Raw genomic sequence first — 15132 nt, 5'->3', positions numbered from 1 at the left:
CTGGGAGGCGGGGCTTGCAGTGAGCTGAGATCCGGCCACTGCACTCCAGCCTGGGCAACAGAGCTAGACTCCGTCTCAAAAAAAAAAAAAAAGATAATGGCTTGAACCTGGGAGGCGGAGGTTGCAGTGAGCCAAGATCACGCCATTGTACTGCAGCCTGGGCAACAAGAATGAAACTCCATCCCCCGCAAAAAAAAGAGTTATGACAATTTTTACCATTTGTTTGTACTGATGCTTTCAATCCAGATTTATTCTTTGGCAAAAACAGCCCTTCAGTGACTAGACAGATCACTGATAGGCAACTACCACCTGTGGGCTAAATCTAGCCCAGTGCTGGATTTTTGTACAATCCATGAGCTAAAAGTGGTTTTTATAGATGAACTAAGTGTTCATCTATATGAATCTTGGCCGGGTATGGTGGCTCATGCCTGTAATCCTAACACTTTGGGTGGCCAAGGCAGGTGGATCACTTGGCGTCAGCCAGGAGTGATGGTAGGCACCTATACAGTACCAGCTACTCAGGAGGCTGAGGCAGGAGAATCCCTTGAACCCAGGAGGAAAGGCTGCAGTGGGCCGAGATTGCGCCGCTGCACTCCAGCCTGAGCGATGGAGCAAGACTCCATCTCAAAACAATAAATAAATAAAACAAATCCGATGATGAAAAATACTATGAATCCTAATTAAGCAAAATGTTATCATCCCCCAAAAAGAATCCCACTTAATGGTAGACCTGTGGTACAAAACATTATACTTAACTATTATTTTACTTTGAATATCCTCAATAAAAAATTTGTGGAAATTTATCATCTCTCTTGTTACGTAAGTACCTACCTAACAAACTCAATTTTGCTTCTTCGCCTGCTAAGCAAAGAGTACTTTCTATGCCAGCCTGATGTACTTACTATTTTGTCCTTTACAAAAAAGTCTGCCAACTCCTTAGATAGATGGTCACAGGACAGCAATTTAAAAACCAAATGTGCTTTATGTGCTAACAAACAAAAGAAAAATAGCAAAAATTCACCTCAGAAGAGCAGCACCTGGATCAAGAGAAGATACAGAGTCATTTCCTAGGCTGCCATTTCTGTCTGGGCTCCCTGTCTGGCTAGGGAAGCAGCCCTTACCTTTTCGGTCTCAGGATCCCCTTATACTCTTAAAAATTCCTGAGATCCCAAAGAGTTTTTGTTCGTGTGAGTTATATACCTATTGATATTTTACCATGTCAGGAATTAAAACTGAGAAATTTTTTAAAAATTAATCCATTAAAATAAGAATAAACCCATTTCATAACATTTTCAAGGTAAAATGTACTGTTTTTAAATTAATGAGATGGTAACACTGCTTTTTTTTTTGCAACTCTCTTTAATATCTACTTTAAACAAAAATGGCTTTCTCATATGTTCCTGCATTCAACCTTTTGTAGAATGTTGTTTTGAAATATAAGAAAATCCAACTTCATACATGTATAAAACTTGGAAAAGGAAATAATATTTTAATAGCTTTTTCATATAACTAGATATTCCTTACTTTCTCTTTTTTTTGTTGTTATAACTAGAAATTCTTGATGTTACACTGAAGCTAGACAAGCCAGGCACAGCGGCTCACACCTGTAATCCCAGCACTTTTGTGAGGCCAAAGCAGGTAGATCATGTGAGGTCAGGAGTTCAAGACCAGCCTGGCCAACATGGTGAAACCCCGTCTCTACTAAAAATACAAAAATAAAGCCAGGTGGCAGTGGTGCACGCCTGTAATCCCAGCTACTGGGGAGGCTGAGGCAGGAGAATCACTTGAGCCTGGGAGGCAAAGGTTGCAGTGAGCCAAGATCACGTCACTGCACTCCAGTCTGGGTGACAGAGTAACACCCTGTCTCAAAAATAAATAAATAAATAAATAAATAAATAAATAAATAAAACTAGACAAATGGTGGTTTTCCTCTTTCTGAGTCCACACACTGTAGTTTCTTAAAAGTTAGTTGCAATATAGAATCTGAAACCATATCAATAAATTTTTTGTACTTGATTGTATTAAAATCCATTCATTTACATTCTATTTTGTTTTTTTGTTTTTTTCGAGACAGAGTCTTACTCTGCTGCCCAGGCTGGAGTGCAGTGGCGCAGTCCCGGCTCACTGCAACCTCCGCCTCCTGTGTTCAAGCGATTCTACTGCCTCAGCCTCTAGAGTAGCTGGGATTACAGGCACGTGCCACCATGCCCGGCTTTTCTGTATTTTTTTTAGTACAGACAGAATTTCATCATGTTGGCCAGTCTGGTCTCGAATTCCTGACCTCAAGTGATCCACCTGCCTTGGCCTCCCAAAGTAATGGGATTACAACCGTGAGCCACCGCGCCTGGCCTACACTGTATTTTGAATAGATCTTTTATCTGTGCATGATTTTGTGATATACATAGGCTCTGGTCATTTGGAAAAATATTGGTTCACTGAGCTATGCTGACACATTTCATTATAAAACAGCAAATAATCACAATCATTAATTTCACCACCAATCTCCTCAGAAAAGTCTTTAAGCATTAGGAAGCTGTCAAGCTTATGATGGGAGATACAGGTTTTCCAAAATTCTAATTTTTACTTTAAAACCTGAAATGTATCTACTGTCAATTTTTTTCCCTTGAAGTAACAGGTTCACTTTGTTCATTTTTGATAAAATATCTTCCAAATACCAAAGTCTGATTAAATATAGTTTGTCTCTTAATCATTCTTTCACATAAAAATGGTGTTTGCAATTCAAACAACCCCACAAGGGCTTTTTTTCAAGTCGACCATCACACTGCTATGCAGCAGAATAGCTTTATGGGTAATTCCTATTTCATCAAACAGAGTATTAAAAAGGTTCAAGTTTTAATAAAACAAATTTTTACTGCTCATGAAGGACATTCCTAAGTGAAACTGCTCTTTTTTAGCACACGGTGGTAAGGAATACGATGACTACCATTATGGTTGGTACCACTGCCTTGATTCATGCTGAGGCACCAGCAGTTTTACCCACCACTGCTTTGCACCATCACTGTAAACATCAAAATAGTGAAAAAGGCAAGTAACATCTAAGAATTATTATGAAAACACCTTTGACCTCATGGACCCCCTGAAAGAGTCCTAGGATAATCCCCGGGGCCTGCATATAATCCTTACTTATTTCCAAATGGTCTTAATTACAGAAATAAGAAATAAGACTACATGGATTTGGTTAACATTGATTTTCATCTTGAATTCAGCAATTGAATGTACAGTTGTAAAGCTGAGGGCAGTGGCTTGAGCCAATTAAAGATCATGTGAACTTATGCTTCTCAGTATATTTTTATCATCTTCTAAAACTATCTCAGCCAAAACATTTGCAACTGTGCCAGCTCTCAGGAGGTGTTATGCTAGATGTGAATGCAAAAAAATCAAACTCGTTTCACTGTTCTAACACAAATACACACACACCCCAAAACAAAAAAAAAAACCCACTTAAGTAGAGCATTAATACAAAAGCGACTGTACTTCCTGATGATGTTTTTAGTAGGACAAACCCATTCTTAGAGGTTCCATGACTATGATAGTTTTAAAGGAAAAGCAGTAAAGGCCATAAGATGGGGTATGGACCTCTAAAGTGATAAATAGTGATGACTCTTACCTAACATCCTTCCCCACAGTCATAGCAGCAATCACTTTCTTCACAGCCTCCTTTCTCTTTTCTTTTTTTTCATTGTTGAGCTCAGCTTTTAGTTCAAATATTTCTCCTGCAAGAGATGAGAACAAACTGGTGAGGTCCCAGGACCACAGATTTAGAGCAGAATACTGCACTATATAATAACCAATACCGGGATAGCAGAGCAGCAACTGAAATAAGATTTTAAAATTATAGAATACGTAAAATTCAAAGCCCTAGACTATTACCTGACTCACTGATAAGGAAGTCATCAGTAAGTTTTAAAAACCTTTTAAATTATGGCCAGAGAGGAAGGTGCAATCCAGATCTTTAAGAACCACAGGAGTGGGAAAAAGTAAATCTCATTATATCTAGCTACAGTGGGGAGATAACAGTATATGAAGGATGATCTTACATCAGAATGTTAAAGTCTGGAGAAGAACATAAATGTAGGTAGGGAGCAGGCATGTATTATCTCATTTACCCACGCTCGGTTTTACAGATTAAGAAATGAGGCTCAAAGTTCACAGAGTGAGTGACAAACTTGGGCTAGCACTGTGTCTCCTGACTCTTGAATTCAAAGCTTCTCAACCCTGGCCACACACTCTTATTACCTAAGAAATACTAAATATAACAAAGTACAGGCTCCACTCTGGGCCAAATAAATCATAATGTCAAGGAGAACTCATATTTATACCTTTAAGAACTCCACCAAGTGACTCTAATGCACACCCAATGTTGAGAATCACTATTTTAATCAGTGCTTGAATAAATTAGTGGGCTTTAAGGCCCTTCCTATTCAATCAAACAAGAATAATCTTGAAACCAAGAATGGTATACAATGGAGTCAATTCCAAACGTGCAATCTTGAATGACTGCTTAGGCTCCGCACTGTAAAATGTCAGGGACTGTAACCACTATTTTAAGGCCTGGTCTCCAGGCTCACCTATCTTCAAGATGCTGGACCCAAAATAAAAAAGAAAGTAACAACCCTAATATTGTTTAAAAGAAATGGAAAAAAACCACTAAGCCCATGAAAAAGAGGTTGACTACTCACACCTCAACTTTCCATCTACATCCTCCAGCTCATCTACCATGCCTCAAAGACTTTCCTCCACCTTCAAGACTGTCCCTGTCGTTCCTTTCCACCAGATCTCATTCACCAGCACAGAAAGTGGGGACAGTCTCCGCTTTCGGAGGTTGCTACTGCCACCTCAGTGGCCCCGGAACGGGGGGCGCCCAGGGGTCCTTCGCCCTCGGCCATGGCCCCCGCAACGGGGCTTCGCTGCCACCAGTGTCTGAGCTGGACTGTGCGGGCGCCAGGCTCCTCCGAAAGGCGCACGAGACAGCCTTCTTCCTCTGGTTCCGCAATGGCCTCCTGGCATCGGGCATCGGGGTTATCTCCTTCATGCAGAGTGACATGGATGGCGAAGCAGCATATGGCTTCTTCCTGCTGGGCCGCCTGTGTGTGGTGTGGGGGCAGCGTCTCACACGCGGTGGGCCTGGCGGCGCTGCGGGGACCCATGCAGCTGACGCTAGGGGGCGCAGCTGCAGGCGCCGTGTTCGCCGCCAGCCTGCTCTAGGTGTGCGCCTGCTCTAGGTGTGCGCCGTGGGCTTCTATATGCGGTAGCTGGAGCTGGACGTGGAGCTGGTGCCCGAGGACGACGGGGCGGTCTCCGCGAAAGGCCCTGATGAGGCGGGCCGACTGCCACCAGAGTGAGCGACATGGCCGCGGGCCCTGGCAGGCTCTGGATGACGGCGCCTGAGGACTGCGACATTAAAACCTGACCTCCCCTCCTCCACAAAAAAAAAAAAAAAAAAAGAAAAGAAATAGTGGGGACAGAACACTACGTGATTTGCCGGAAACCCTTATGTGGAAAGGAAGAAATTAGTAAGACACATAAGTAGAACACTCTTTCGTTTCAATACTCATGGCCAATAAGGCAAAAAAAATTGTTCCAAAATTTCTATTTAATCAACTGCTACAAAAGTAGCATAGCAAGAAAAGCTGGGCCCTTTAAAGAGTCATTCTTCATAGGACCCTTCACCACGTCCCATCCTGCCAAATCCAGCTCTTAGTTCCTCTCATTCACTTCCGGGAACAGTAAAGGACAAACGGCAGGGTTTCAGAAAGTCTGAATTGTGAACAGCAGCAGGTGTTGTAGAATCAAAGCAGGATGTAACAGAAATTATTCCAATTCCAAAAGCATAAATTTAAAGAATATGTTTCAGTGGCAGTTCTGGTGGGTGTCGCAGGAAGCACAGGGAACACAATCTATCAATTTTTTTTTAAGTATGATGTTTATCAGCAGTGATTCAATCTGCAGTCTCAAACTTTTACAAATGCCTGAATTAAAAAAAGGTCACCAGGACCCTTTTCAAGAGTAGGTTTGAAGACTTAGGAGAGTTTTAAAATTGTAACTATTTAATTGTAATTATATCCCTTTATAGAATTATAGACATTTGGTTCATCAAAGCATACAAAATGCTAACAGAAGAAATAAACATATTTCCAAAAGAAAATCAGAAAAAGCTGAGAATGAATGACAAGTGGCTAATGGTTTTTGTGAGGTGTAAGTAATAAAAATAAGGAGGAAAAAGTTGGGCAGGACCAAAGACGGGTACTAAAAGAGGGAAAGTCATATATTCTACAACTTTATTAAATTCCTATCTTTTCTCCCTCCTCCTCCCCCCAATCAAACCTACCAAGCACTGTTAGCAGCTAGCAGTAGTTCTCAATCATGGCTACACATTAAAACAATCTGAGGAGCTTTCTTTTTAATTTTTGTTTTCTTTTGAGACAGGGTCTCTCTCTGTTGCCCAGGCCAGGGTACAGTGGCACAGTCACAGTTCACTGCAGCCTCAACCTCCTGAGCTCAAATGATCCTCCCATCTCAGCCTCCCAAAGAGCTGGGACTACAGGTGTGCACCACCATACAGGGCTAATTTTTTAATTTTTTTCATAGAGATAGGGTCTTACCATGTTGCCCAGGCTGGTCTCAAACTCCTGCACTCAAACAATCCTCCTGTCTTGGCCTCCCAACATACTGGGATTACAGGCATAAGCCACCATGCCTGGCCACGTGAAGAAGCTTTAAAATCCCCACACCCAGACCATATCCAGGACAAATGAAATCAGGCTGAGGTTGAGACCCAGGCATCAATATTATTTCAAAGTTCCCTGCCTGAGCAATTCTAACGTGTTGCCAAGATTGAAAGCTATAGACAACAAGCTGATGTAATTAAGCAACTCACTGCAACAAGAGAAAAAGAAGAATGGTAGTTGGTGTCATGTCTGGAATACTTTGGTAAATATAAGGACTCCTGAATACAAAAGCACAGAATTCTGATCCTAAGCAACAAATAAAGCAAGCTAAGCTACAGGCACAATAAGCTGAGATGGGCTAAAATGTTTGTCTTTGATGGGAAGACCCTCCACATTTCTAGAAATGATCTATTTTATTTAGGAACAATTTTACAAAAGATGAAAGGTTGGACTTCCCCCAGAAGAATCCTTTGTTCCTAGACCCAAACACATACATAAAAACAAGCATTATATTACTGATAACAAAGATGATGAGACTAATAAGTTCAAAGCCCCTCAAGTAATTCAGTCTATGACCTAAAAATCATAGATGGCTCTAGAGATTTCCTGTTTTAAATACACATCTAGACGAAGAACAAGGTAGATGTATATGGACGGATATGAAAATAACCCACTTCTATTTATTGTTTTGCAAGATTGCTTTTTCATTAAAGATAAAAAATTTTTAAATCATATGTATTAATATATACACTTACATGCATGGAAAAAGACTTGAGGATATATACCAAGTTCCCTTGGGAACGGGAACAGGAAGGGAGAACTTTCATTTTTACCTTTTACATACATGTCTGTATTGCTTTAATTGTATTCTTTGTTATAAAATGTTTATTTCCAAGTAAAAATTATTTAATAAAAGAGAAAAAGTATGCTGCTTCTTTTGTCCTCCTCACACTTAACCAATCTTCAATGGATCATTATTGATCTCAAACAGAAAAGAGGAGTCTCTTTCACTAAACAGAACCTTCAAGTCAAAATAATGTGCATCACAGCCCTATCTTTTAAAATCTACTCTTTAATAACTTGCTTGAATACATTTATCTATAGAAGTAGTAGATGTCCAATGAGATTGTCAACATGTAGTATGTCTGAAGGAAGAGGTCAGGAACATTCTGCTTGGGGCAGTCTTACACTACAACTTTTGAAAATTTTCAAAGATTTGATTGTATTCTCATACTTACCTTTTTTATTGGTTGTGAAATACTTGGAGTCAGTCATGACTTTGGATCTTTAATGTGCACCTACAGCAAGAGAAAAGAATTCCTTCATTCAGGTTACAGATATCCAACAAGACATCCAATTAATTTTACAAACATCCAATTAATTTTAGGAACACTTATATTTAAGAATTTCTAAAAATGAGTATCATCTTCCTTTATCACCACCGTTGATGGTTCAAGGGATGCAGAGAAAACTAAGAATGTAACTCCTCAAGTTGCTAATAGGGGCAAAAATCTAAAGGCCAAATGTAATCGGGTAAAAATATGAACCTATTATGGCTTTGTGATTTTATCCACAGTAAATCCTCAAAGCTTTCAAGAGCTAAAGCTGGACCTTTTTATAAATATATCTGCAATTACTTTCCATTCAGGAAAATCTGGTAAATTCCTTGCCTCAAGCTGGAATCACTCCAAAGCATATATTCTGAAGCAGTGTAAGGTCAAAAGAAAAAAACAGGCCGGGCGCGGTGGCTCAAGCCTGTAATCCCAGCACTTTGGGAGGCCGAGACGGGCGGATCACAAGGTCAGGAGATCGAGACCATCCTGGCGAACCCGGTGAAACCCCGTCTCTACTAAACAATACAAAAAAAAAAACTAGCCGGGCGAGGTGGCGGGCGCCTGTAGTCCCAGCTACTCGGGAGGCTGAGGCAGGAGAATGGCGTGAACCCAGGAGGCGGAGCTTGCAGTGAGCTGAGATCTGGCCACTGCACTCCAGCCTGGGTGACAGAGCAAGACCCCGTCTCAAAAAAAAAAAAAAGAAAAGAAAAAAAAAAAAGAAAAAACAATTTTGCCGACCTACTACATGAAACTTTCAATAAAAAGAATCTCTTTCCGAAAAAAAAAATTCAAAATTAGTAGGACAATATTCTTTCACAACAAACATCTAGAGAGGCAACCATGACCTACACATGGAATTTTTTTTTTTAAGTTTTAGTTTTGTAGGTATGTAGTAGGTGCATATATTTGTGGGGTACATGAGATATTTTGGTAACAGACAGACAATGCATAATAATTACATTAGGGTAAATAGGGTATCCAATATCTCAAGCATTTATCCTTTCTTTGTATTATAAACAATTCAAGTATACCTTCTTAGTTATTTTTAAATGTACAGTAAATTATTGTTGACTGTAGTCACCCTTATCTGCTATCAAATACTAGATCTTATTCATTGTACCTAACTATATTTTTGGATTTAAACAAAAAAATGTGGCTTTCTTACTTCCAACAATCTAGATTTAGTCCAAGAGTATTCTCAAATAATGTCAGTTTATAGTTACAAACAAGGCAAAAGACTAAGATATCTGTTCAGACACGAGACTGAAACTGGTGTTGAAACAAAAGAACGTGGATCTCAACCTCAACCTTAACTCTTCCATCCCAATTTCCAGAAGAAATAATCCAGATGACAAATGGCCCCAACTAACAAAAACGGCAGTCTGGCCACTTATTACTAAATAATAAGACCACGTTTTCTGATTTGAGAAACTATAAGACTTTGTCCAATGTACCTGACTTCTTTAAATACATTAAAATTTGGGGCTGGGCACAGTAGCTCAGGCCTGTAATCCCAGCACTTTGGGAGGCCGAGGTGGGCGGATCACTTGAGGTCAGGAGTTCAAGACTAGCCTGGCCAACATGGTGAAACCCTGTCTCTGCTAAAAATACAAAAATTAGTCGGGTGTGGTGGCACACAGCTGTAATCCCAGCTACTTGGGAGGCTGAGACAGGAGAATCGCTTGGACCTGGGAGACGGAGGTTGCAGTGAGCAGAGATCATGCCACTGCACTCCAGCCTGGGCAACAGAGCAAAACTCCATCTCAAATAAATAAACAAATAGAAATTTAGGCCAGGTGCAGTGGCTCATGCTATAATCCCAACACTTTGGGAAGCCAAGATAGGTGAATTGCTTGGGCACACGAGTTTGCAACCAAGCTGGGCAACATGATAAAACCCCATCTCTACTAAAAATACAAGAATTAGTCAGGCATGGTGGCATGTACCTGTTAGTCCCAGCTACTTGGGAGGCTGAGGCGGGTGGATCACTTGAGCCTAGGAAGTCAAGGCTACGGGGAGCTATGATCTCACCACTGCACTCCAGCCTCCATGATAGAGTGAGACCCTGTCTCAAGGGGAAAAAATATATAAATATATATATATTTTAATAATATTCCTTCTATACTCAAAAATGAATATATTTTTCCTTATCACCATCACTAATAATACTTATTACCAACTTCAGGACAAGACATGCTGGCACCTGCTCATTATTATCAGGTCAATATGACATAATATATTTGGCAAACAATAGTAAATATGTATCTAGGAGAAAAGACCTAAGCAGCAAACAAATCAATGTAATTAAAGGAAAGAAAAAAGAGCCAGATAAACATAAAATAATGAAAAACTTCTGGTTCAAATCTGATCTCAAAAATGTGCTACTTGTACAGTTTAATGGAAATTAGACTCATCTGCTATCTTTCCAACCAGCTAATTACTATTTATAGTCTTGATCCCAATAGCTCTTTAGATTGTACCAGAAATTCACAGAATGATCTTGTTAAAAGAAGTGAGCTAGGACTCACAAATATCATTACAGAATATAGAAATTTCTCCTTTAATACTTGTTATAATTAAAAATTATACTGAGGCTTGCCTTATGCAATGTTTTTACAATGCCTTTCTAGCAAAAATTCAAAGAATGTTATAATCATTTAATCCATTCATAATGTAAACTAAATGTGAAGTGGGCAAATGAAGAAAGGAATTTTTCACATAAAAGACCTGGAATAAATCTGAAGTTATCTATGAATTTATATATACAAACAGAAAAACCAATAAACAGAAATGATTACTTGAGCCTCAAAGAAGGACTATAGCTCAAATCCATTACAATCTTTCTAGGATGTTTACTATGCTATGCTATGTCCTTTAAAACTTGTTTAAGATTTTAAAACAAAACCTCCTTAGAATTCGTCACCCAATTTCTTTGAAAAGGGTCTTATACACACACGCATTAAATTTTTTTTGGCCAGGCGCGATGGCTCATGCCTGTAATCCCAAAACTTTGGGAGGACGAGGTGTGCAGATAGTTTGAGCTCAGGAGTTCGAGACCAGCCCGGGGAACATGGCGAAACCCCATCTCTAATAAAAATACAAAAATTAGCCGGGCATGGTGGCACATGCCTGTAGTCCCAGCTGGGACTCACTGCAACATCCGCCTTCTGGGCTCAAGTGATCCTCCCACCTCAGCCTCCCGAGTAGCTGAGACTATATGTTGGGATCACCGTGCCCAACCCATTAAAATCTTTTTTTTTTTTTTTTTGTGAGACAAAGTCTCACTGTGGCCCAGGCTCCAGTGCAGTGGTTCGATCTCAGCCTCCAGTGAAGTGGTTCGATCTGGGCTCACTGCAACCTCTGCCTCCCAGGTTCAAGCGATTTCTTCTGCCTCAGCCTTCAGAGTAGCGGGGACTACAGGCACCCACTACCATGCCCGGCTAATTTTTGTATTTTAGTAGAGAGGGGGTTTTCCTTGTTAGCCAGGCTCGTCTGGAACTCCTGACATCAAGTGATCCATCAACCTCGGCCTCCCAAAGTGCTCGGATTACAGGCATGAGTAAATTCTTTACAGGAATTTTCACTACATTCTATTAAACAATAAATTAACCTAAGTCTTAAGTCATGCCTTTAACAGCTCACATATTTCATTATCTGTAACAATTTCAATGTCAAGGAATATATTACTGTCCTGTTCACTGTGAGCATTAAGTGTTTTCATCTTAACTAGAAAATAATGCACCCACCCACAAAATTTCAGGGAAGAGAGGAGGGTCAAGTATCTTTAGAAGCCCATAACATAGATTCTAAATTAAGAGTCCCTGCTGCTCTAAAGAGAAGGGATATCACTGTAGTAAGCAACACTATTGTAAACAATATTCCCTATCCATATTGGCAGAGAAACATGGTGCCAAGCTGGTTGTTGCCTTAAGCCAAAAGAAACTCCAAGAAAAATGAAAATCGTCTAAATAAAAACAAATAGAAGACGTGATTGTTGCACAACACTGTCAGTGTACTAAATTCCACTGAACTGTATGCCTTAAGCTGGTTCATTTTATGGTACGTGAATTTCACCTCAAAAAAATAATCACATATATATGATTAAGTGTATCTCTCATATAGTGAGTTCTTACCTCATATAATGAGAGACACATTTAATCACATGCTAGATATGGACATAGCCAGAGTCTCCAAAATACAGGATGGCAAAAACTGACATCTTCATTAGAAGTAACAGAAAAAGTAAACAAAATAGAGCTCAAGAAAAAAAAAAACAAAAAAACTCAAATATTTGCTGAAGTGCCTCAAAAATCAAGCTGCTCCTTTGGGGGAGAAAATGTTCCTTCAGAAGAGCCAGAGAAATAAGCAAAGCCATGACGGAATTTGAACTAACACTACCTTTCTACCAGATCAAACCAGACAAGTCACGGCTGTTCTGAGGATTTATGATATGGCCTAAGGCCATTGTTAAACAACAAAGCTGCCAGAGTCAAAGCACATAATCACTCTTACTTGCCCTGACCAGAGTGTGATGTCACTGCATTTCGGAGTAGGCCTCCCTGCACAGGATTACATATCCAGATTTAACATAACCTAGTTTCTATGAAATATAGGTTGTCAAAGTCCCTCCTCTCCTATACCTCCCTCCAGTTCCCTAAAAGAGAAATTGAGCAGCAAAATAAGATTAATACCTTGGGTAGAATAAGGTCAAAAAAAATTAATAGGATCTTAATTCAAATGGCTCTCTGGGAAGCCAAATTAGTTCGTAAAGTCCCTAAACCCTTCTTTTCACAAAGTTGGATTTTACAAAGCTCAGTGCTCACAGTAAAAAACAGAACAAAGTTAACCAAATTATAAAGCAGAAATGTCATTCCAGTAATCTTTTATTGTAAGGGTGAGAGGTGCCAAATTCATTTCTAATCAAATATTCAGTAATAATGCAAAGACAATAGCATCATCAGGTATTATTTTTCTCATAAGAAATTACGACACAAAAGCTAAAATCACCTGTGATTTCTACTTAGACTACAAAGTAGCTTCTTAATATTATATAGAAGCAAAGGAGTTCAAAAGTTTTACATCTAATTCTTAACCAAAATAACATTAAACTCTGGAAAACTTAAGCCTGGAAGGAAAGAAAGGACAAGAGAAAGGAGAAGGTGCCCTATTTAATATATTCCTTGCTCAGCTTGGTTCAAACCTGTGCCTAAAAAGTTAGTACTTCAAAATATGGATCTTTTAAGGACGGAAAGAATGAAAGAACTGGACTTGAGTTTCTTCATATACAGTCAGAATATTAGATTTATATTGATTTTACCACCCAGCTTTTAGTGAGGATGCTTGCATTATACATCACCCTTTCTGCTTCCTTGAAAGTTTCAACGGTTAAGATACCTGCAAACAGTTCTCACCTTACCAGCACGCTTAGTCATCACTGGAATGTGTTACACGTTTTCTTATAGAGCTGCACCTCCTTCATCTGCTACTTTCTATTATTACTTTGTAAGTGTACCCTGAGGCTAAGCAATTCAAGTATACAAGGAAGGTAATTAATAATTTAAATTGATTCTCATTGAGACCACCTTCTTTCTTAGTCATTCTGCCTTTGTAAGTTTAATGCATTTTCTTTTAAACCACAATGGTTACGATAAGTCTTTGGCGGTTTTCAAAACATTTTTTCTTTTCAAAAGTCAAGTTTGGCTGGGCGCTCTGGCTCACGCCTGTAATCACAGCACTGTGGGAGGCCGAATAGGGAGGATCGCTTGAGCCCAGGGGTTCTAGACTAGACTGGGCAACACAGTAAGACCCTGTCACTGAAAATATAAAAATAAAATAAAATAAAAGTCAAACGTTTAATGAAGCATCCGCGTGAGTTCAATGAAAGCCTGTCCCCCCACCCCACCCCTCCAACAGAAGACTGCTCTTGAAAATAAGCAGCATGAACAAATTATTTGGATTCAAATGATAAGGAAATAACAGTAAGTTCCAGTTTCTTTACTTTCAGCTTAATCTACAGCCTTTCCCAAGCCAGACCATTCCCGCAGAGCCCAGAAAAAGAAGAAAAAAAAAAAAAAAAGGTGGGTTAAGATTTACCCCCATTTGCTTCCCCCTCTCTTACATCGGGTCAATTCTGGAGGTTACTCTTCCTCCAAGAGTCAGGAATGCCTCTTCTTTCCCCAAGTGGTCAAGATTCTAGCGATATGCTCCTCCATTACGGAGCAGGGAAGAGGTTGTCTCTTACCCTCAAGTTACTGGACAGACGACGTTCGCCCATCAATGAGCAAACGGGTTTTTCCCTTTCGCTTTTGCTGGACACGTCTCAGACTCTTAGTGACTCTTAGTGAACGACGCCGAGCGGGGAAGAAAGACGGTTCCCCCCACGGCCTCCAGGCTCTATCAGCCACACCCCTGGCCTCTGGTCCTCCTAAACCCCCAATTCCGAAGTACATCTTACCCTCATGCCCCCAACTACTTGCTGCCACACCCGAGGATTCCCTCACCGCACCACAGTCATCATGGTGGAGACCCTTTCTCCAACCTTTTTCCTCTCACTGGTCACACCCGACGGTTCCCTGTATCCTCAACGGTCACGCTCTTAGGATATCCTCGCTTCCGCCGGTCCTCGACCCAGCCTGGGGTTCCCCTTCTTTTCGTCCCCCACCCCGTCAATTAGGGACACACCCCAAAGGCAGCCTCCCTGAACTCACCGGAGGCGGAGGCGAAGTCGAGGGCGGGGGTGGCGGCGGGAGCCGGAGAGCACAGCCCGGGTGGTGGTGTAATGGTTTCCTGCCCGTCACGATTCTTTTCTAGGTCTAAGCCACTGCGCAAAACCCACTTTGCCAGGGACAAAGATGGTGGGCAGGAAACTCTGACGTCAGAGAACCTCGCCGCGTGACGTCATCGGGGTGCGCGGGAGACCTAGCAAGGCGGTAATCTCTGTCGCCTTCCAGCCCCAAACATTTCCCATGGTCCCAGCAAAGCTGGCCCATCTGGGCCTCAGAGGATGTTAAGTGGCTACTCCAAAGGAATATATTTAAAACGCTGACAATGGATTTGTTACCTCGCACAGAAATTCTCTGAAAAACGTAAACACAGAGATGATGAAATAT

At 40.6% G+C, this 15132-nt stretch overlaps 1 protein-coding gene and 1 pseudogene across 6 annotated transcripts in view; one reads left to right on the top strand and one right to left on the bottom strand.

Moving 5' to 3' along the window:
- AP2B1 (adaptor related protein complex 2 subunit beta 1) overlaps positions 1–14837 on the bottom strand; it is a 140236-nt gene extending 125399 nt beyond the window's left edge. For 2 of the 6 annotated variants that reach the window (XM_015119084.3, XM_077970803.1), the window contains exons 1-3: positions 14478–14837; positions 7928–7987; positions 3629–3734 (exon numbers count right to left, since the gene is read on the bottom strand). In XM_015119084.3, the coding sequence (XP_014974570.1) occupies positions 3629–3734; positions 7928–7964 (143 nt within the window). In that variant the 5' untranslated portion in view covers positions 7965–7987; positions 14478–14837. The remainder of the gene's footprint in view (positions 1–3628; positions 3735–7927; positions 7988–14477) is intronic. The other 4 variants (XM_015119083.3, XM_077970802.1, XM_015119081.3 and 1 more) reach the window with 2 other exon arrangements.
- Positions 4641–5471, top strand: LOC144335444 (transmembrane protein 160 pseudogene; annotated as a pseudogene).
- Positions 14838–15132: the final 295 nt, after the last annotated feature.

The sequence above is a fragment of the Macaca mulatta genome, chromosome 16 (genome assembly GCF_049350105.2).
Source record: "Macaca mulatta isolate MMU2019108-1 chromosome 16, T2T-MMU8v2.0, whole genome shotgun sequence".
Classification (NCBI taxonomy): Eukaryota; Metazoa; Chordata; class Mammalia; order Primates; family Cercopithecidae; genus Macaca; species Macaca mulatta.
This window is presented reverse-complemented; position numbering and strand designations above follow the sequence as displayed.